The sequence below is a fragment of the Triticum urartu genome, chromosome 1A (genome assembly GCF_056163025.1).
Source record: "Triticum urartu cultivar PI428250 chromosome 1A, HENAU_Tu73, whole genome shotgun sequence".
NCBI lineage: Eukaryota > Viridiplantae > Streptophyta > Magnoliopsida > Poales > Poaceae > Triticum > Triticum urartu.
The window spans coordinates 426,011,997-426,034,590 of NC_141873.1; the positions used below are offsets into that span (position 1 = coordinate 426,011,997).

Below are 22,594 nucleotides of genomic sequence, written 5' to 3' on the forward strand. Positions count from 1 at the left end.
CTCTCTCTTTGTACATGCGTACTCGAGGTGATTCATGGATAATATCGCAGGGTAACACTGCTTCTGCACTGTACACCATGAAGAAAGGTGTATATCTAGTAGTGCAGTTGGGCGTGGTCCGCAGCCCCCAGAGTACGGAGTCGAGTTCCTCCACCTAGTGCTTGCCTGATTCTTTCAAAGACCGCACTAGTCTAGGTTTGATGCCGCTCATAATAAGACCATTAGCCCGTTCGACTTGACCATTTGTATACGGGTGATAGACAGAGGCGTAATCGAGCTTAATGCCCAGATTAGCACACCAGGTTTTCACTTCATCGGCTGTGAAATTAGAGCCATTATCGGTGATTATGTTGTGTGGGACACCATAACGGTGTACCACGCCGGATATGAAATCTATTACCGGCCCCGCGTCGGCCGTTTTGACTGGTTTGGCCTCTATCCACTTAGTGAATTTATCCACTATGACCAGCAGATACTTTCTCTTATGGGGGGCATATGGCTTTGGTTGGCAAAGAGCTGGCATCCGACGCAACGTTGGACAAGGTCCTGTGCATCTGCTCGGGCCGTCGGCCAATAAAATCCTGTACGGAAGGCCTTGCTAACAAGGGTCTGAGCTGCGGCGTGGTGACCGCCGAGTCCGACATGAATTTCAGCCAAGAGCTGCCGCCCCTCTTCCTCGGAGATACATCGTTGAAGAACTCCGGTAGCGCTTTTCTTATAGAGCTCTCCCTCATGAACCTTGTAGGCCTTCGAACGCCGGACAATGCAGCGGGCCTCATTCTGATCCTCAGGAAGCTCCTTCTTATTAAGGTAGGCCAAGAAGGATTCGGTCCATTGGGCAATGACTGCCATAATGAGATGAGCCGACAGTGTTATTTCGGTGGTTGAGCCTCCGACGATATCGGTGTGTTCGGAATCTTGGGTTGTGTTTGGATCCAGACTAGTGCTGCCGCCCTCCCCCTGCCATACCACAGATGGCTTAAAAAACCTTTCCAGAAAAATGTTAGGTGGGACAGGGTCGCGCTTAGCGCCTATGCGAGCAAGAATGTCCGCTGCTTGATTGCTTTCTCGGGCCACATGATGGAACTCGAGTCCCTCTAACCGATCCGACATTTTTAGGATGTCATTGCGATAAGCTGCCATCTTTGGGTCTTTGGCATCGAAGTCTCCATTTATTTGAGATATTGCGAGGTTTGAGTCCCCACGCACTTGCAGGCGCTGTATGCCCATGGAGACAGCCATCCAGAGACCATGCAATAAGGCCTCGTATTCGGCTGCGTTATTGGAGTCTATGTATAGTATTTGTAGTACGTACTGAACGACGTCTCCAGTAGGTGACGTTAAAATGACGCCCGCCCCTAGCTCTGCCACCATTTTGGAGCCATCAAAATACATAACCCAATTGGAATATTTGCCGTACTCTTTGGGGAGTTCGACCTCTATCCATTCGGCGACGAAGTCAGCCAGTACTTGGGATTTAATAGCTTGAAGTGGTTCGTATGTAATATCAAATGGAAGGAGCTCAATGGACCATTTGGCAATCCGGCCCATGGCATCGCGGTTGTTTATAATGTCATTGAGTGGTACTTCGGAAGCCACTGTGATCGAACACTCCTGGAAGTAGTGACGGAGCTTTCGGGATGCCATGAAGACCGCGTATGCTATCTTTTCATAATGGGGGCACCGAGATTTGCATGGTGTAAGGATAGTGGATACGTAGTATACTGGCTTCTGAAGCGGGAATTTGTGTCCGTCTTGTTCTCGTTCAACGACGAGCACGGCGCTCACCACCTGATGTGTTGCCGATATATATAATAACATCGGTTCACCGAAGTTTGGCGCGACCAGGATTGGGTTGCTCGCAAGAAGGGTTTTTATTTCCTCCAGTCCGGCAGTTGCCGCGTCCATCCACTCACAGTGATCGGTTCGTCGTAGAAGGCGATAGAGTGGCAGTGCCTTTTCTCCCAATCTGGATATCAAGCGACTTAGAGCTGCCACGCAACCCGCGAGCTTTTGGACTTGTTTAAGGTCTGTTGGCGTGGCCAAATATGACAAAGCTTGGATTTTGGTTGGATTTGCTTCAATTCCTTTGTTGGAAACGATGAAGCCCAACAGTTTTCCCGCGGGGACACCGAAAACACACTTTTCTGGATTGAGCTTAATGTCATACACGCGGAGGTTGTCAAATGTGAGACGTAAATCGTCTATTAGTGTTTCAACGCGCCTAGTTTTGATGACGATGTCGTCCACATAAGCTTCAACTGTCTTGCCGGTCTGTTTCTCCAGGCATGTTTGAATCATGTGTTGGTATGTGGCGCCAGCGTTCTTGAGCCCAAAGGGCATGTCGTTGAAGCAGAATGGCCCATATGGGGTAATGAATGCTGTTGCAGCTTGATCGGACTCCTTCATTTTAATTTGATGGTATCCGGAATATGCATCAAGGAAGCACAGTGAGTCATGTCCTGCGGTAGCATCGATGATTTGATCAATGAGGGGGAGGGGGAAGGGATCCTTAGGGCAAGCCTTATTGAGGTCTTTAAAATCGACGCACAACCGCCAGGATTTGTCCTTCTTTGGTACCATCACCAGGGTTTGCCAGCCAGTCCGGATGTTTTACTTCTCTGATGAATCTGGCCTCAATTAGCTTGGCCAGCTCCTCCCCCATAGCTTGGCATTTGGGCTCGGAAAAGCTCCGCGGTGCTTGTTTGATTGGTTTGTATCCCTTTAAGATATTAAGGCTATGTTCGGCCAGCTCACGTGGGATTCCAGGCATGTCAGAAGGGTGCCAGGCGAATATATCCCAGTTTTTGCGAAGGAAATCCCTTAGTGCGGCGTCGACCATTGGGTCTAGTTGTGCTCCAATAGATGTTGTCTTCTTGGGGTCCGTTGGGTGGACATGAAATTTGACTATTTCTTTTGCCGGTTTGAAGGAGGTGGATTTGGGTCATTTGTCTAAGATCACATCGTCCCTATCCACCGTGGAGCACAGTGCGGTTAATTCTTCGGCCGCGAGGGCTTCAGATAATGCCTCAAGGGCCAGGGATGTGGTTTTGTTTTCGGCATGGAGTGCTATGTCTGGATCACTGACAAGAGTGATTATGCCGTTTGGTCCGGGCATTTTGAGCTTCATATACCCGTAATGAGGTACAGTTTGGAAGCGTGTAAAAGCATCCCGCCCCAACACGGCGTGGTATCCGCTATTGAAAGGAGCCACTTGGAAGGTGATTTCTTGTGGCACCCCGGCTCAGAGAAACCGGAACGCCCCATATTCCAGCCCAGAGATCGAGGAGAAGTCTCTGGAATACAACACTGCTTGAAATAGAGCAAATCAAATCTTATAACAAGAATAATAATACAATGGTCTGATGTTACAAAGAGGCACATCAGCACGGCGACACTACGCCTGCGATACTATACTTGCTCTATGCTAGTAGCAGAACAACTCGTAGCAGCGGAATACTTCTAGCAGTTGAACAACGACGAAGGTGGTGAACTCCACTCCACAGGGACTCTGGCTGGGACACGATCTAGCTCGCACGCATGACAACCATCGACAAGCAATCATGGCATCACCTGCAATCTGGCATGACACGCCAGGTTAGTACATTGAATGTACTTGCAAGCTCACAACAACCATAAACATCAAGGCAAGACAATAAGATAGCATTTAACAGGTTAAATAAATTAACAACTATTATGATTAAACAACTACTAAGCATGGTATGAAACTAATACAATACTGATAAATCACCATCTCAGATCTCCATAACCATTTCTCTCTTGGCTAACCGACCAAGCAATATACCATCTCGATCACCTCATGATCCAAACCAAACGGTGACCATTCCAGTGATCACTACCACAACCAACACTTGGTCTCAATCGTGATCCTTCCAGCGATCACTACCATGACCAACACTTGGTCTCCAACATCATCATCAACATCCTGCCAATCTGTACCACTCAACATATCAACATATAAATATATCACCTATAAGTCATTCCGTCATGTGAGTGTTGATCGAACGATGTGACCTACTACGAACCCATGCCCATGACCGAGGACGCGGCTATCGATAGATTTAAATACACTCTACAGAGGTAGCGCACTTTACCCACACCACGGAACCCATGGCCTCGCACTCCCATTCGGGTGGACCAACGGCGTTCCAAAAAAACCGATCTACTGCCATGACACTCTCCCGGCCACTCCGACCAACACCCATTTTGGGTTCAGTCCTGGGTGGCCCATGCCTACCAAAGGTCTTACGACCACCGTCATGGAAAAAACGGTCCCAAACGGGGACAAAGTGCGCAAAACAACTTGGGCTCACAAGGTTCATGTCCGCCTACCTGATCAGGGTAGCGCATGCCCATAACCTTCCCTACATTGGAGGCATCGGCGATAGGCACGTCAATAGACCACATTAGGGCCTTCCCATAGAGGCAAATGTGGTTGCACTGGAAAAGCCCGGGTCGGTGGCACCTGACCAACTTAATGATGGAATTTATCCCCAAAAATATAACTGTGATAATTGCTACTCTGATATCAACTATCAAACTATAATCCAAGTCATAGCAATATCCAACAAATAATCTGAGCGTAATATCATCATACCAAAATACTCCAAGGACAACATAACATTACTATCATGATGAATCCAATAACGATAAAACTACTACTCAAATGTTAAGAACTAATTATCCAACTATGATCCACATGCAAGCCTCACCTCCAACATCATACTCCAAAACATAATATCATCTAGCATCATGATGAAAAAAACTCTAGCCACTAATAATCCAAAGGCAACATGATATCCAAAGTAATACTTCAAAATAATACCAGATACCATCATGAAAATAATCATAATAGCCACTAAGAATCCAAAGGCACATGTCATCCACATACTCATCAAAATGTAAGTCCTAGAACTCCAAGCAATATCATGGCAATAGCAAGATCAAAACAATACTCCGAAATATGCCATGAACAAATCACAAGTAGCTAGAACAATATTTTAAACAAGTTTAAATAAAGAAACCATGTCACTGCATTGCAATCACGCAAATGAGGGTGTGGCTTGCCTGGGGTGGAAGAAATCACCGAGAAGAAATGCGAGAAGCTCGCGGAAAGAATCGCCGAAAAACGTTCTCTCCCGGAGGGGCTGATTAAGAGCAAGGGCAAAACGGTCATTTTCAGAATGTCAAAACATGGTGAAAATGATTCCATCGGAACGGGCTCAGCGAAACAAAGAAGTGGGCTTTTGATTCACCTCATTTGGAGTCGTGGTTGAAAAGATATGAAGTGTTTTCTGCCAGGGACCTATCTGTAATGGAAATATTTTCAAACAGGGCCTGGACAGAAAAAACAGAAAACACAATTAGAGAAATACGCTTTCACTGAACTGAAAATGCATCCTGGGCTGAAGAAGAAACGGAATGGGCTTTCGATGGAGGAAAACGTATTCGCGAGAATACGCTTTCACTTATCCGCCTCAGCAGTTCGGGTCAACGCGGGGACTTACAGGCGGGGCCCGCCACTTATCCATGTGGATAGGGCGGGGTCAGCGCCGAAGTGGCTGCCAGGTGAGGTCGGGGAAAGGAGGGGGCCCGCCTGGCCTCGTCTCCTTCTCCTACCTCTCGCTCGCCCGTGAAGGCAGAGGACGACCATGGCTGTCGGCGCCCGTTCCAGCGACCATGGACGTCTCCGGCGAGGCCCAGCACACCGGCGAGATCGGGAAGACGAGATGCTCCCGCCTGGAGCAGAAGCAGGCGCCAGGGAGGGGTGTGTCCGCGGCACCGCGTGGTGGCAGGAAACCCATGGCGGCGGCTGGACTAGGGAACTCGCGGCTACGAGCACTCCGGTGTCGAACTGAGGGGTGGGGGAGGGGCGCTGGACTACGGGGAATCCTCTGGTGGTGGTAGAGTGGAGTGAGAAGGTCGGGTTTGAGCCAATTTAGGCCGAATCCGAGGTAGATATGGTGGCCATGGAGGAGGAATGAGGGGCTCTGGAGCTCGGGTGACTGGTCGGGGAGGTAGCTAGGAGGGAGTAGAGGAGGCTGGTGAGCTTGGCGGGGTCTCGGGGTGGCCTTATATAGTCGCGGGGCTAGGAAGTCGAGCTGGCGTGGCCACGGACGCGTGGCCAGCGCCACGGATGCGTGCCCACTCGCATGAAGTCGGAGGCAGGCGACGAGGGAGACACAGTGGAGAGCTCACGGGGAGGAGAAAGCCAAGGGAGCGCAGGGAGGAAGAAGACGACGATGAACCAAGGCAAAACGCCACTGTGCTCTCGTGGGCGTTCGGCGGCGAGCGTTAGTGAGCATCGGTGAGGGGTTTTACTAAGAGGGAGAGAGGTCCAGGAGGACGACGACGACGCGGTAAAACTCTTGGACATGCTCATGCGCGCGAAGCCGACGAGAGGAGGAGCCGCCGACGCACAAATGGCCACTAGACGCGACCACTACACACAGAGCGCTTGCACTGTGGTGACATTAACGCGGTCACCGCGTGCACTGGCAGGTAGCGAGGGAGAGGGGCTTGACCATGTTATCTAGTGGGTAGTTCATCCAGGGTAGGTTACAACCGCGGTGGTATCTCGGTTGAAACTGCTATGGTTAACTGGAAATCACCCTCTGAAGTTTACTGCAGTAAACTTGGGTGAACACTGGTGATCAACAGGGATTTTACTGGCACCAAAGAGTTTGTCTGGGGTGATCAACTAAGGAAGTACTATGATCCTGGAGGTTTTGAGGCATAATGAAGCACAAACTAATATAGTTGCTTTGTAACTCACATTATGGGTCCAGAATCAAGATTTGGATGATGCACTCACATGGAGTAACCACTTCAGATAAAATTTGGCAGGGCTTGGTTATTTTGCCAGATAAAGGTGCTGTAAAAATTTCATACCAATTGGTTTTACCAAAATGGTACTTCCTTCACAACTATCTTCACTGGCCAGAATCTTGCAATAATTTTGGATAAATATTCGCTAGGTTAAATGGTTCCAAATTTGGTGGAGAGAAGTTATTTGGGTAGGAGAATGCTCTGGTAAATTTTCAGGCAAAATGAAGCAATATAAAATATACTTGCATCACAGCCTGAAAATATTGACAGAATCAAAGATTTGATGTTGTGCTCACATAGATGATTGGGTGGGGTTTACTTTCGGAGGAGAGCAATGATATGAGCACAAGAAGAGGCATGCAAAATTTCAACTCATTTGGGTAAACCTATCTAGCACTTCCTTCACAAAGGCCTCCCTCGGACAGGAACTTTGAAAAATCACTGAGGAAGTTTGGCTAGGCAAATAAAGTTGAATTTTGGCACAGGTAAATTATTTGGATGATATATGATGCCCGAAAATTTTGGGGGCAAATGGGTAGAGATAAATAGCACTTGCTTCACAACGTGCCATTTAGGACAGAATAGGAAATGAATTTATTGAGCATGATGAGAAATATGGCCAATGAAATATTTTGCCATATTTGATGAAGATATGACCCAAACAAATTATAATAATTAATTGGGGATTTTTGGATGGACAGAAATATAGGTTGCTTCACAACCTAGGGCAGATAGGGTTATTCCTTTAATAGAAAAAGGAATATTCCCTACAAAAAAATTTTTAGGGTTTGGTCAAGCAGTGAAGTGACATGATCTTGGCAAGGTTTTGAGAATGATGAGCCACTTGGGAGAGGAAATGAAGATGATTTCTCAGGTGACAAGGCCACGAAACCACTCCAAAGCGAAAAACAGAGCAAAAACCAATAAATCAAAAAGAAAAAGAAAGGGGCCAAAATCCAGGTTGTTACATTTCTTCAGACCGATAATTCTCCAGTGTGCCAAATACCACGTCAAGTGTGATTTTTCCCACACACCGCGCCTCCCGACTGGGAATGATTCCTCGGAAGGTCGTGCTGCTTTGCTTGATGCGGCTCCTGTCTATTTCCATTTTGTGGAGTGTATCCTCATAGATGAGGTTTATTCCACTGTCACCGTCCATGAGGACCTTGGTGAGTCGAAAGCCGTCCACGATGGGACTAAGGACTAAAGTGGCTGGTGCTCGGACTGTCCAATATTTTGGTTCGTCGACGGCATTAAAGGTTATAGCCGTATCGTTCCAAGGGTTTACTGTGGCGATTTGACAAACTTCGGCGAGGCCGCGAAGTGCCCTTTTGCGCTTATTGTTTGAAGCAAATGTCTCAAAGACCGTCAGTACTCTGGGGTCGTCGTCTTCTGGAAGGTGTTGCTCCGGGGTGTTTTTGGTAAGGATGTCCTCGCCGCTCTTGGCTACCTACCGGAGTATCCAACATGCTCTAAGGCCATGGGTTGGTATGGCATCCGGTGTTGTGTGTATTTTTTCATGGGCCATCGAGCCATCCCTCCAGAACGGTTCCACGCCGCGTAATGCATTTGTATTTCTTTGCTATTGGACTGGGCGTGTCACTGGGATGCGGCCTTTTTGCCTGGACCAGTGGTTGAGTTAGGAACGATGGCTCCCAACAAGATGCCTGATCCCTCCAGGCGCTTTCCATTGCGTTGTACTTCTGTATGATAGTTGCCAAGTCAGGGAAGTGTAGTATGCGGCGGCGATTAATGGCCTTGAGGATTCCTTCGTTCATGAAATTGTAGCGGGACGCTGATATCGCGTCCTCGTCGCGGCAATCTTTAACCTTGTCCTTGACAAGGAGGAATCTGGCCCAGAAGTGGTGGACCGTTTCCTGAGAATACTGCTGTATGCTCGTGAGAGCTCTTATGTCTGGGTGGGTGGGTGGAATTGGATTTGGACCGTGACCCGATTGATGATCCGGAGTCTGAAGTTTTTCTAGACTTAAGAGTCCGGGCTCCGGAGTATCTTCTGGTTGCCTTTGCCCATCATCTGATTCTATGTTCGGAAGGCCGGTCACCTCCTTTTGCGTGTGGGTATCCGGATCTGTAGGGTCAGCAATCCGGACGTAGTCCGTCTTCGGTATAGGGGAAGATTCACTGTCTTGCTCCTCGACTACCGCTATCTGGTGGGTGATCGATGGATATTTGATTTCTCTTTGGTCGGGTTTGAGACCGATCCGATCATAATCTGTGGCGATTCCCAGGGCGGCGATACGATCAAGGAGCTCGTTTAAAGACAAAAACTCTGCCGGATCCATCTGCTTGGAGTGTTTGGGATCGATACGAAGAGGATTTTCGATGGCCCGAGAGGTCATCATCGGCTTAACGGCCGAACGGGCGGTCATGGTAAAGATGCCCAACCGGAGGGTTTGGCCTAGGGCCAATTATCCTCCGGTAGTAATATTGTCTTCAAGGATGAGGCGAGTCATCGATCCTGTCGTCGACGGCACAGTGGAACTCTCAATGAAAGCACCAATGTCGGTGTCAAAACCGGCGGATCTCAGGTAGGGGGTCCGAACTGTGCGTCTAAGGCCGATGGTAACAGGAGACAGGGGACACGATGTTTACCCAGGTTCGGGCCCTCTCTATGGAGGTAATACCCTATGTCCTGCTTGATTGATATTGATGAATACACGTATTACAAGGGTTGATCTACCTCGAGATCGTAATGGCTAAACCCTAGAAGTCTAGCCTGTATGACTAGGGTAATGAGTATTCGGCCTATCTACGGACCTAGCCCTCCGATTTATATAGACACGGGAAGGATCTAGGGTTACACAAGGTCGGTTACAGAGAAAGGAATCTACATAGTTGGCCGCCAAGCTTGCCTTCCATGCCAAGTCCCATCCGGACACGGGTGCAGTCTTCGGTCTTCGTATCTTCACAGCCCATAGGTCAGGCCCATGGCTAACAGGCCGGATGCCTGAGGACCCCTTAGTCCAGGACTCCCTCAGAGGGTGTTGCAGTTGAGGTTGCGGTGGACGCCGACAACAGGGCATCGACTCTGGCGTGATGGAGGAGGGCGGCGGTTGATGGGTGGAATGGGGTGGCGGACGGAGGACGCCGGGGTTTCGCGGATGGTGGAGAGGTAGTTTTTGCGCCCACGGAGTACGAATGGGGAATCGGACGGGTGGGCGGGGGGAGGGGGAGAACCATGTTTCGGTCTGGGACGCGCTTGTTTTGGGCTTTTTTGAACAGACGATGGGCCGCACTTGTTTGAAATTTGGGGAAAGTACAAACTTTGCCCCCCTCTTAAATTTTGGACCTACTGCGGGTCTGGGGTAGGATGGTAATCCTAGGTGTCCCAAATAGTGGGCGGGAGCAATTTCGGCCGCGCATGTGTGCTTCGGCGGCCATTTTGTATGAATGTTTTTCGAAGGCGGTTGCGTGGCGTCTAGATGAAGCTACAAACCTACCCCGGTTTAGACCTTTAGACGTCGGGCCGGTAGGTTTGACGGGTCGGAGTTATTAGAAAAGTAATTTCCTTGTACTACCAAACATTGGTCTCATGTGGTTTTGGGCGAGTAGAGGCTCTTTTGGCGCTTCGTTCGAAATTTTGAAACATAAGCATTCACGTTTAGAGTACTCTTGAACTTTGAGGATTGACCTAAATAGACAACGTTAAATTTGACCTTGTATGTTTGAAAACCTCATTAAATTATCCGCTTATTTTTGAAATTTTGACACTTGAAAATCCTATAACTAGAATTATTTTGGAATGGAGGAGCTAAATTTGAATCTATTTTGTACACGACTACATATGCTATTATGTACAAAATCAGAGCAAAGATTGGTGTCCCCATAATTTAGGTATGATTTACAAATGCCATGATATCAAATTCAAATAATTGAATGGACTTCATGTTGAATTTGATTTTTTTAAAACCACCTTAAGTTGAATTCAAATGTATGCTAGTTCATAGGTAGCTATTTATAATGTTCTTTGTTTAACTTTCGTATGTATAATGTGCTGTACACACACAACATGAACTATACTCATGTTTATACTCGATTGCTAAAGTGATGCATTGTGTGGAGTTCAAAATACTAACTATGTGGATCAATTGTGTCGAATAATAACATAGACATGCTCAAATTCAACAGAATCTAGATGTCTGATGGATCAATGACTGTTCCTTACGCGAACTGCAAATATCATGATCCCATCCTAATATTTGGATATAATTTATATCTTTAATCAATGTGTACAGCAGTCTTTTACGTGTAGTTTCACTCTCCATCAGTGGTCTCTCACACATGCTCACACACACTCTCCCAAGGTGTCTTTCTCGCACACATGCTCTCGATATAACCCTCCCTCCCTCTCGTAACCATTTATGACTATTTTCACTAACCTTTATCACAAGCACTATTCCTCTCACAAGCATACACACGCACAATCCCCATCGACCCTTTCTATATACATAGACCTGCCTACGTGTCTCCTGTACGCACATTATCTTTAGGCCTGTGTGTCACGCATTGTCTCACACCTCTCTTCCTAATCGACGAGTATGATTCTAGCAGAGCATTCTGTAGGATGCCCCTTAAAGTTAGGTTGGATGAATAGTAATATCAGAGATAAAGGGGTTACCTTAGTCCGAGAACCTAGGGTTACAAATCCTAGCCGGGTTTGTCAGTGGACACAGAGTCCTTCACAATTATGTTATCTTTGTCTTGTATGACTAGTCATCCATGGGTCTCCCTAAATGCGTCATGGGCCGACCAATGTGGCGTAGGAGAGAACCGAACGAAGGGACTCACCTCGACCCGCCGGACCTCACACGGTGACACACCCTATGCCCCCACATCTCGTTATCTTCTCACACCCACACATACCAACACAGACACCACACACACACAAAATATTCTCCTGGTGCCTCTATCCACTCCCCCTTGCATATACACACTCAAGGGAATCTCTCGCCGTGACGTCATATTCGTCTCTCTCTCTAGACCACTCTCATTTCTCGTGCTATCTATCCCATGCCCCCCCTGCCGGCCCCTCTATCCATGCCTCTCTCGAATACGTAATACACACACATACCTCTCTAGGCCCTGCCAAATGCATCAACTACACATTCACACATGTTACATTATGTACCCCATTGATCTAAAAAGCCCTCTCTTCACGTTTATTTCGCATACAACATTCCTTTTGAATAAACTGTGGCCAAAAAATTATTTTAGAATTTCTACATATATAGACCATTACAAAGTTATATGGAGGAGTATGAACGCTAATTTGCATTCCATGGTGCCCACAATGATATTTATTCCACTTTGTGAATTTGTATATTTTTATACTATATATAAAGTTAGTCATAATAAAGAGAAACGAAGAGCATCTCTCTCTCCATCACATACCCCCCCTCTACGCCCTTTTCACATACGCACACAAACTATCTCTAGGTCCTCTAAAAGTAAGCCCCCAGCACATTCACGCATGTTTCATCTTTCTCTCATGATATATACAGTGATGATCATTGTATTTGAAGCAAAAGCACGATACGTACATTGGACTTCAGAATCCACTCATTACGGTCACCATTTACGTTTTGTGATTATTATACAGTCACTGGCTCACCGTACAACTCTATATTTGCTCTAGACACGACTAGTTGACCAGTTAAACGCTCCACGTGGCACCTCTAGTGTTGCATCACATTATCTCACTACCATTGGGCCCACCTGTCGGCTTGTATCTACTCTACATCTACGCTCTTATAAAATACACTCTTATAAAAAACAGAGTTGGTGATGTTGGTGTGCCTGCCATCCTGCAATATAGTCCGTCCGATTTACATCTGACGGATAGGAAAGAAACTATGGCAATTTTGCAAAAAGTTACCCACACACCTCTTCACATTTGCAAATAAGGCCTTCCGTCGTTCATCATTTTCTCTCACAAGATAAACTAGTCATACAAATGCATCTTGATGTTACGTGCAACGCACGGGCATCTTGCTAGTAAGAATGAAAACAAACGACAAAAAAATATTGGACGGTGGTTCGAAGTCATGACCGCGGGCACAACGAACAAGGTGGCCTTGCATTGGCATGATGAGCCGTCTGTTTTAACACACACGAGCTGGTGTGGTGATTATACACACACGCACGCATGCACACGAACTGCATGCACACAACTCTCACACGAACACATGCACCCACGCACGCACGCACACAACGCTCACACGTACACACGCAGCCACGCACGCACGCACCACTCACGCACACATGCACGCATGCATGCACACACTAGTACACCACACGACCAACACACACTCTCACGCTCAAGTGCTCAACCTACACGTGCATGCCCACACATCAGGCCCTGACAGACACATACACAACCAGGTGATTCCCGCGCACGTGTTGGAGTCTTGTCGCGCCTGCGTAAATTTTTGTTTATCTAATCTTTTCCCTATGCGAACTGACAGGTGGGACCCACAAGGAACGTGGTCAATTTACCTGGTCAACATGGTGCCACGCAGACTATTTGGCCGGTCAATAGAGTGCAATCCGATGCTGATCTGTGAGCAAGTGACCGTATAATCACCGCAAAACATATATAGTGAATGTAATCAGCTTATTCTGAAGTTCGGTGAACGTATTACGCTTTTCTCTCTGTAGACCCTCCAAAACTACATCTCTACACATTCTCGCATGTTACATCTAACAACTATGTGATACGTCTCCAACGTATCTATAATTTTTGATTGTTCCATGCTATTATATTATCAACCCTGGATGTTTTATATGCATTTATATGCTATTTTATATTATTTTTGGGACTAACCTATTAACCCAGAGCCCAGTGCCAGTTTCTGTTTTTTCCTTGTTTTAGAGTATCGCAGAAAAGGAAAATCAAACGGAGTCCAATTGACCTCAAACTTCACGAAACTTATTTTTGGACCAGAAGAAGCCCATGGAGTATCGGAGTTGGACCAGAAGAGTCCTGGGTTGCCCACGAGGGTGGGGGCGCACCCACCCCCCTTGGGCGCGCCCCCTGCCTCGTGGACAGCCCGGAGGTCCACCGACGTACTTCTTCCTCCCATATATACACATATACCCTAAAAACTTCAGGGAGCACAATAGACCGGGAGTTTCACCGCCAGAAGCCTCCGTAGCCACCGAAAACCAATCTAGACCCATTCCGACACCCTGCCGGAGGGGGAATCCCTCTCCGGTGGCCATCTTCATCATCCTGGTGCTCTCCATGACGAGGAGGGAGTAGTTCTCCCTTGGGGATGAGGGTATGTACCAGTAGCTATGTGTTTGATCTCTCTCTCTCTCTCATGTTCTTGAGGTGATACGATCTTGATGTATCGCGAGCTTTGCTATTATAGTTGGATCTTATGATGTTTCTCCCCCTCTACTCTCTTGTGATGAATTGAGTTTTCCCTTTGAAGTTATCTTATCAGATTGAGTCTTTAAGGATTTGAGAACACTTGATGTATGTCTTGCGTGGGATACCCGTGGTGACAATGGGGTATTCTATTGATCCACTTGATGTATGTTTTGGTCATCAACTTGCGGGTTCCGTGACCGTGGGAATCTATGCATAGGGGTTGGCACACGTTTTCATCTTGACTCTCCGATAGAAACTTTGGGGCACTCTTTGAAGTTCTATGTGTTGGTTGAATAGATGAATCTGAGATTGTGTGATGCATATCGTATAATCATACCAATGGATACTTGAGGTGACATTGGAGTATCTAGGTGACATTAGGGTTTTGGTTGATTTGTGTCTTAAGGTGTTATTCTAGTACGAACTCTAGGGCTGTTTGTGACACTTATAGGAATAGCCCAACGGATTGATTGGAAAGAATAACTTTGAGGTGGTTTCGTACCCTACCATAATCTCTTCATTTGGTCTCCACTATTAGTGACTTTGGAGTGACTCTTTGTTGCATGTTGAGGGATAGTTATGTGATCCAATTATGTTATTATTGTTGAGAGAACTTGCACTAGTGAAAGTATGAACCCTAGGCCTTGTTTCCTAGTATTGCAATACCGTTTGTGCTCACTTTTATCATTAGTTACCTTGCTTTTTTATATTTTCAGATTACAAAAACCTTTATCTAGCATCCATATACCACTTGTATCACCAACTCTTCGCCGAACTAGTGCACCTATACAATTTACCATTGTATTGGGTGTGTTGGGGATCCAAGAGACTCTTTGTTATTTGGTTGCAGGGTTGCTTGAGAGAGACCATCTTTATCCTACGCCTCCTATGGATTGATAAACCTTAGGTCATCCACTTGAGGGAAATTTGCTACTATCCTACAAACCTCTGCACTTGGAGGCCCAACAACGTCTACAAGAAGAAGGTTGTGTAGTAGACATCAAGCTCTTTTCTGGCACCGTTGCCGGGGAGGTTAGTGCTTGAATGTATATCTTTTGATCTTACAATCGAGTCTTTTAGTTTCTTGTTTTATCACTAGTTTAGTTTATAAAAGAAAATTACAAAAAAATGGAATTAAGTTTGCCTCATACGCTTCATCTTTTTAATATCTTTCGTGAGTATGATGGAAAGGAAAATTGTGCCAAAGTGTCAGAAGAAGAATGCATTAAAATATTTGGCACTAAATATCTGAATGATGAGCATGATTGCAATGTTGTTAGTATGAACTCCTTGAATATCCATAGTACTAATGATGATTGCACTAGTTATGATGAAAATGTCTCCTATAAACATGTCAATTTTCATGGAGTGCATTGGGTTTGCAAGTACATACCAAATAGGGAAGATAGATATTGCAAGAGGCATAAGCATTTAGAAACTAAATGGTTGCAAGAAAGGCTAGATGTTTGTGCTGAAAATTTAAATTTTCTTGGCCGTACTTGTGAACTTTGCAATGAACGTGGTCATTTAACCATCCGATAAAAATTGTTTCATGATCTATTTGTTTCCAAAAATTGTGATGACTTGATTTATCTTGGACATCATAATGAACTTAGTTTGCTTATGGGTTACGAAGAAATGAAACGTATAACTAACTATCTTCCAGTATTTGCCCGTGATAAACTTCTTGGCTTTGATCTAGAGGAAATTTATATGTATTGTGCGGTGAATTGTATTGAAAATCCTTATATTGCCAACTACATAAAGAAAAGAAAACACATAGAAGATGAAGAGAATACTAATGAAAGGGAAGAGACTTCCCCATACCCTCCTATTATTTCTTATGATGAATCAGGTAATGAGGAGGAGACTCCTATTCAACCAATCTCGTTAATAAGGAGCTCCAAAAAGAGGATTGAACCCACACATGATGTGGTGAAGAAGACGAAAAGAAAAAGGAAGAGAGGTAAAAAGATATCTCTCCCAAATAATGCTGCTCCTATTACTATTGTGCCTCATGAAAATATAATTGTGGAAGATAATGATACTTCTTATGATCTTGAAAATCTTTTTGGCACTTGCTTGAAAGAATATGATAATTGTTATACTATTGGTGCTATCCATACTATTAATGATGAGAGTGATTATGCTTATGATATGAAAAGGCCCAAGCTTGGGGATGCTATGCTTGATGAAGATGATGTTTTCGAGAATATATTTGCTGCAATTAATGTTTGTCCCAAGCTTGGGGAAGCTATGTTTAATGAAGATGATATTTTTAGTCTCCCAAGTTTTGATATGCAAATTTATAATGATGATAGCATGCCTCCAACTTATGATGATTATATTGATGAAAGTGGGTTTGGAAGAGTGTCAACTTTAGGAAGTAATGATCCCACTATTTTGGAGGATGTTGAATCTTATTATGATAATTATGAAAGTGGATTTGGAGAGGTCATGAATTTATTTAGTGATGATTCGACTATCGTGGAAGAGGTTTCAATCGATTATGATGAGAACAAAGTTGCTACTTATGATGATTATTGTGATGACACGTATGCTATAAAAAGTAGTGATGATTATATTTCTAAAACTTGTCATGATTATGATTACCCCTTTTCTAAAAATTACTCTTTTAATGTGGAAACAATTTATAGTATTCAAGTCTCTTATCATACTCCCACTATCCCGAATGAGAAGAATTCTGCTTATGTGGAGAGTAGTAAATTTTCTATGCTTGCAGATCATGAAAAGAATGCTCTATGTGATGGTTATATTGTTAAATTCATTCATGATTCTACTGAAAATTATTATGAGTGAGTAATATATGCTTGTAGGAATTGCAATAATATAAAGTTTCCTCTCTATGTGCTTAAAGTTTTGAAGTTATGCTTGTTTTACCTTCCTATGCAAGTTGATTCTTGTTCCCACAAGTTGTTTGCTCACAAAATCCCTATGCATAGGAAGTGGATTAGACTTAAATGTGCTAGTCATATTCTTCATGATGCTCTCTTTATGTTACAATTCTTATCTTTTATGTGAGCGTCGTTGAAATCGTCATGCCTAGCTAGGGGCGTTAAACGATAGCGCTTGTTGGGAGGCAACCCAATTTTTATTCCTTGATTTTTGTTCCTGTTTAGTAATAAATAATTCATCTAGACTCTGTTTAGATGTGGTTTTATGCTTTTAATTAGTGTTTGTGCCAAGTAGAACCATTGGGAAGACTTGGGGAAAGTCTTTTTGATCTTGCTGTAAAAACAGAAACTTTAGCGCTCACGAGAATTGCTGCCATTTTTATTTGGAAAGTGCTATTTAGTTAATTATTTTTGCGTATGATTAATAGAGAAATTCCTCACGTCCAGCAATTTATTTTAGAATTTTCGGGGTTCCAAAAGTATACGTTTTATACAGATTACTACAGACTATCCTTTTTTTTGATAGATTCTATTTTCTATGTGTTGTTTGCTTATTTTGATGAATCTATGAGTAGTATCGGAGGGTATGAACCATAGATAAGTTGGAATACAGTAGATATTACACCAATATGAATTTAGAATGAGTTCACAACAGTACCTAAGTGGTGATTCATTTTCTTATACTAACGGAGCTTACGAGTTTTCTGTTAAGTTTTGTGTTGTGAAGTTTTAAAGTTTTGGGTAAAAATTCGATGGACTATGGAATAAGGAGTGGCAAGAGCCTAAGCTTGGGGATGCCCAAGGCACCCCAAGGTAATATTCAAGGACAACCAAGAGCCTAAGCTTGGGGATGCCCCAGAAGGCATTCCCTCTTTCGTCTTCGTTCATCGGTAACTTTACTTGGAGCTATATTTTTATTTACCACATTGTTGGGGATATAGCTATCAGTTATAACCCGCCCAGGAGGGGCCGGGTCAGTCCCAATGAAGGGTCACAAAGGAAGCCCAGAAAATAGTCAAGACGATAGTTTATTAAAGTTTATAGAAGGCCTAAGCCTAGAGGCGGCTTAAGGCCCAATATTGTAAACCGCCATATGTACGGAAAGACTTGTAAGGAAAGGCATGTAAAAGAAGCCACCGAACCGGACAAGCTTTATAAGCCGGCCGAGACTCTGTAGGCCGCCGGGCGTCAACCCATGTATATAAGGGGACGACCCAGTGGCGGCTTAGGGCAAGAAATAAGAGATCGATAACCAAGCCGGCGAACTAGCCTCTTGGTGACCGAAACCCCAGCAATATCAAAACAACTAGATGTAGGCTTTTACCTTCATCGTAAGGGGCCGAACTAGTATAAAACCTCTCGTGTCCTTTGTCTCGATTAACCCCTTTAAGCTTCCTGGTTGCGATGGCCCTACGACTAAGTCCTTCTGCTAGGACATCTACCGTGACAATTCCACGACAGTTGGCGCCCACCGTGGGGCCAGCGCATGGTGGATTTGAGTTCTTGAAGGGCAACTTCGAAGGGCTCAAGGGATACGTTGTGGGCCGGATGACCAAGAGTCGTCGCGGCAAGCTCTACATCGACGATGAAGGATGGGGCCCCGAGGTCGGCTCAATTGAGTACGGGTATCGGGTCCCCTTTGGCGGGATTCATGTCTCCATTGGCCGGATCGTTGAATCAGGCCCTAAGCCGGACATCTGCACCAACATCATCGAGATGGCTCAGCGTGTGAGACCCGCCCAGGCTCGACCCGCCATAAACCATGCTTTTGTGGGTTGCATCCATGCAGGTGAATACTCGGAAGGATCAGTGGATGGCGGTGAGACGGCCATCTGTTCGGACGCTACGTCATCAACAGGCGAGACAGACTTGTTGTATCAGCTGCTGGAGGGCATGCTTGGGGGCTGTTCCGATGGCAGCAGTATTCCGGACACCTTTGAGCCACCAAATCGAGATGGAGTTTTCATGGCAGGCACCCAGCCTGGGCAGAACTCCACGGCTGCGGCAGCGATGGCCACCGGGTCAGCAGCGGCCGGGTCAGGAGACCCCGCGTGCTCCTCGGCTCAGATACTAATGGACCTCACGGATAAGCTGATGACCCTGTTGACTGCCGTGGTGGAACCGGCGGATAAAGTTCAACATGATGCGCAGGTGGCACGGGTGCGTGAAGAGATGGCACAGGCCAAGGAAAACTTAGCGGCCTAAGAGGTCAGGTTGGCCGCGGAGCGGGCGGCTTTGGACGCTCGTGCTCAGCAGCTTCAAGCAGAAACATTCCGGCTCTCGGTGGATCTGAATGCGTCAAACTAGGTCATGAGGAGAAGGCACCAGAAAACTCAATCACGTCTACCTCTGACGCTCGATCCTAGAAACCTTTTCCATACACCTGGGGCCGGTCCAAGTAATCCGCCGGAGGCAAATCGGATCACGACACCCGGAGCACCGGTTCAGCCACGGGCCATGGAACTGCCTCGCATGCATACCGCTCCGCCTCATTATGCACCAACCCCGCCGGGTCACTTCTGCAATCCTTTGGAAAACCTCATTGTTGCGTCAGCTCATTTGGTGGCTCTCCTGATGGAAGGCGACTCTCCGACAGCAGTCGAGACACGAAGGGTGAGGGAGCTTCTTCAGATAGCTCTGGCGCAGCAGGATGCGTACTCTTACAGTCGAGACAGAATCCATTCAACCCCTTGCCCGAGCCGGAGCCCGAGCTATAGCAGGCATATGGACTCAGCTGAGATGTCAAGCAACGCTCAACGCCGCAACCAGCCGCGCAGGCAAGAGCCGGTGCAGGCGGGGGCCCTTAACTTAGCGGATCAGGAGAGGATTCGACAAGAAGCTGAGTGGGCGATTCAACTGGCAGCTGCGCAGGCGGCTCATCAGACTTTTCCGGCTTATCCAGCAACCCCCGTTGAGGCAGGAGTAGCCACAAGGACCGGAGGTGTTCCTTGCTTGGTGCCGGCTATACGTAATGAACGCTTACCTAAGGACTTCAAGGGACCTCGTAAAGTGCCTAACTACACAGCCGATTTGCAGCCTGGGGCATGGATTGAGAGTTACGAGATGGCAATGGAGCTTTTGGAGGTCAGCGATGCAGCGATGGCTAAGTACTTCACCATGATGTTGGATGGAACGACTCGCACTTGGTAGAAAGGGTTGCCACCCAAATCCAACGGCTCATGGGCGGAGTTGAAGGCCCGGTTCATTCAAAACTTCAAGGACACATGTAAGCAAACTATGTCAATCGTTGACCTGTGTAACACCCACGATGCGGCCATATCTCCCACGTGTCGGAGCACGACTTAGAGGCATAACCGCATTGTAGGCAATGTCGCAAGAGGGGTAATCTTTACACATCCCGTGTACTGAATAAGAAAAGAGGTACATAGTTGGCTTACAATCGCCACTTCACACAATACATAAATATAGCATTACAATCATCCAAATACAATCAAGGTCCAACTACGGAACCAAAAGAAAGACAACCCCAAATGCATAATGTCCCCAATCGCCCCAACTGGGCTCCACTACTGATCGTCTGGAACGGAAACGTAGTATCGTCCTGAGTCCTCATCGAACTCCCACTTGAGCTCATTCGCATCTCCTGGAATGGTATCATCGGTCCCTACATCTGGTTTTGAAGTAATCTGTGAGTCACGAGGACTCAACAATCTCACACCCTCGCGATCAAGACTATTTAAGCTTATGGGTAGGGAAAAGGTATGAGGTGGAGCTGCAGCAAGCACTAGCTTATATGGTGGCTAACATATGCAAATGAGAGCGAGAAGAGAAGGCAAAGCATGTTCGAGAATGTATGATCAAGAAGTGATCCAAGTCTACTTACATTCAAGCATAACCCGAGACCGTGTTCTCTTCCCGGTTTCTTCCAAAAGAGACCATCATGGCTACACACGCTGTTGATCCATTTTAATTAAGTAGAGTTTCAGGTTTTCTACAACCGGACATTAAGAAATTCCCATCTACCCATAACCGCGGGCACGGCTTTCGAAAGATCAAATCCCTGCAGGGGTGTCCCAACTTAGCCCATCACAAGCTCTCTCGGTCAACGAAGGATATTCCTTCTCCTAGGACGACCCGATCAGACTCAGATTCCCGGTTACAAGACATCTCGACAATGGTAAAACTAAACCAGCAAAGCCACCCAAATGTGCCGACAAATCCCGATAGGAGCTGCATATATCTCGTTCTCAGGGCACACCGGATTGTCCAAACTTCTGGTAGGCCATCCCAGAGTTGCCCCTGGTGGCCACCGGCGGCTGACAAGTTGGACCAACACTCAGAGGAGCACTGGCTCGGGGGGCTTAAAATAAAGATGACCCATGAGTCCGCGGAACCCAAGGGAAAAAAGGCTAGGTGGCAAATGGTAAAACCAAGGTTGGGCCTTGCTGGAGGAGTTTTATCCAAGGCAAACTGTTAAGGGGTTCCCCTTATAACCCAACCGTGTAAGGAACGCAAAATCAAGGAACATAACACCGGTATGACGGAAACTAGGGCGGCAAGAGTGGAACAAAACACCAGGCATAAGGCCGAGCCTTCCACCCTTTACCAAGTATATAGATGCATTAAATTAAACAAGATATAATAATGATATCGCAACAATAAACACGTTCCAACAAGGAACAAACTCCAATCTTCACCTACAACTAACAACGCTATAAGAGGGGTTGAGCAAAGCGGTAACATAGCGAAACAACGGTTTGCTAGGACAAGGTGGGTTAGAGGTTTGACATGGCAATATGGGAGGCATGATAAGCAATTGGTAGGTATCGTAGCATAGGCATAGCAATAGAGTGAGCAACTAGCAAGCAAAGATAGAAGTGATTTCGAGGGTATGGTCATCTTGCCTGCAAAGTTCTCCGAGTTGACATAAGCTTGATCCTCATAAGCATACTCAACGGGTTCCTCGATCACGTACTCGTCTCCCAGCTCTACCCAAAGCAAGAACACAAGCAAATGGAGACACAATCAACCACGGTGCAATGCGCAAGCAACATGATGCCAAACATGGCATGATATGTGGGATGTGATATGCACTGCATATGCGTGCTCCAGACGGGAAAGATTGAACCAGGCCTCAACATGGCAAACCAAGAGTGCCGCTAGACAGATGAGTTGATTTCGGTCGAAATCGATATAAAGATCACCAGAATCGGATGCACGGTTTGCAAATGGCAAGCAAAACAATAATGGCACAAAGCTGCGATTAACAGCACAAGGCCATCTAAATGCATCAAGAAAAATAAGCTACTGCACTCTAACATAGCAACAAAGCACATGGCAGAGATCCATTCAAGATGCTTGACAAAAGATGAACACTGAGCTACGGCTAATTCACACAATAGCAGGTTCAAACAAGCATGGCAAAAGTGCAAAAGATATCAGGTTCACAGACTTGGTGAAAATAACATGACAG

The 22,594-nt window shown here is 46.0% G+C and overlaps 1 protein-coding gene across 1 annotated transcript; it reads right to left on the reverse strand.

The window, feature by feature from the left end:
• Window positions 1-3,313: 3,313 nt before the first annotated feature.
• On the reverse strand, window positions 3,314-6,326 carry LOC125534951 (uncharacterized). The gene is made up of 4 exons (XM_048698012.2): window positions 5,529-6,326; window positions 5,277-5,358; window positions 5,089-5,168; window positions 3,314-3,580 (listed from the first exon to the last, which is right to left on the reverse strand). The coding sequence occupies exons 1-4, from the start codon at window positions 5,672-5,674 to the stop codon at window positions 3,562-3,564; spliced, it is 327 nt and encodes a 108-aa protein (XP_048553969.1). The 5' UTR covers window positions 5,675-6,326; the 3' UTR covers window positions 3,314-3,561.
• Between the last annotated feature and the right edge of the window lie 16,268 nt (window positions 6,327-22,594).

What these genes read in the sequence shown, in the direction of transcription:
- LOC125534951 (XM_048698012.2), bottom strand. Translation starts at nt 5,674, where the DNA reads ATGGTCGTCCTCTGCCTTCACGGGCGAGCGAGAGGTAGGAGAAGGAGA. An exon ending in ATAAGTGGCGGGCCCCGCCT is followed by an intron (nt 5,359 to 5,528) that starts GTAAGTCCCCGC and finishes TTTTCTGTCCAG; the next exon opens with GCCCTGTTTGAAAATATTTC. An exon ending in CAACCACGACTCCAAATGAG is followed by an intron (nt 5,169 to 5,276) that starts GTGAATCAAAAG and finishes GCTCTTAATCAG; the next exon opens with CCCCTCCGGGAGAGAACGTT.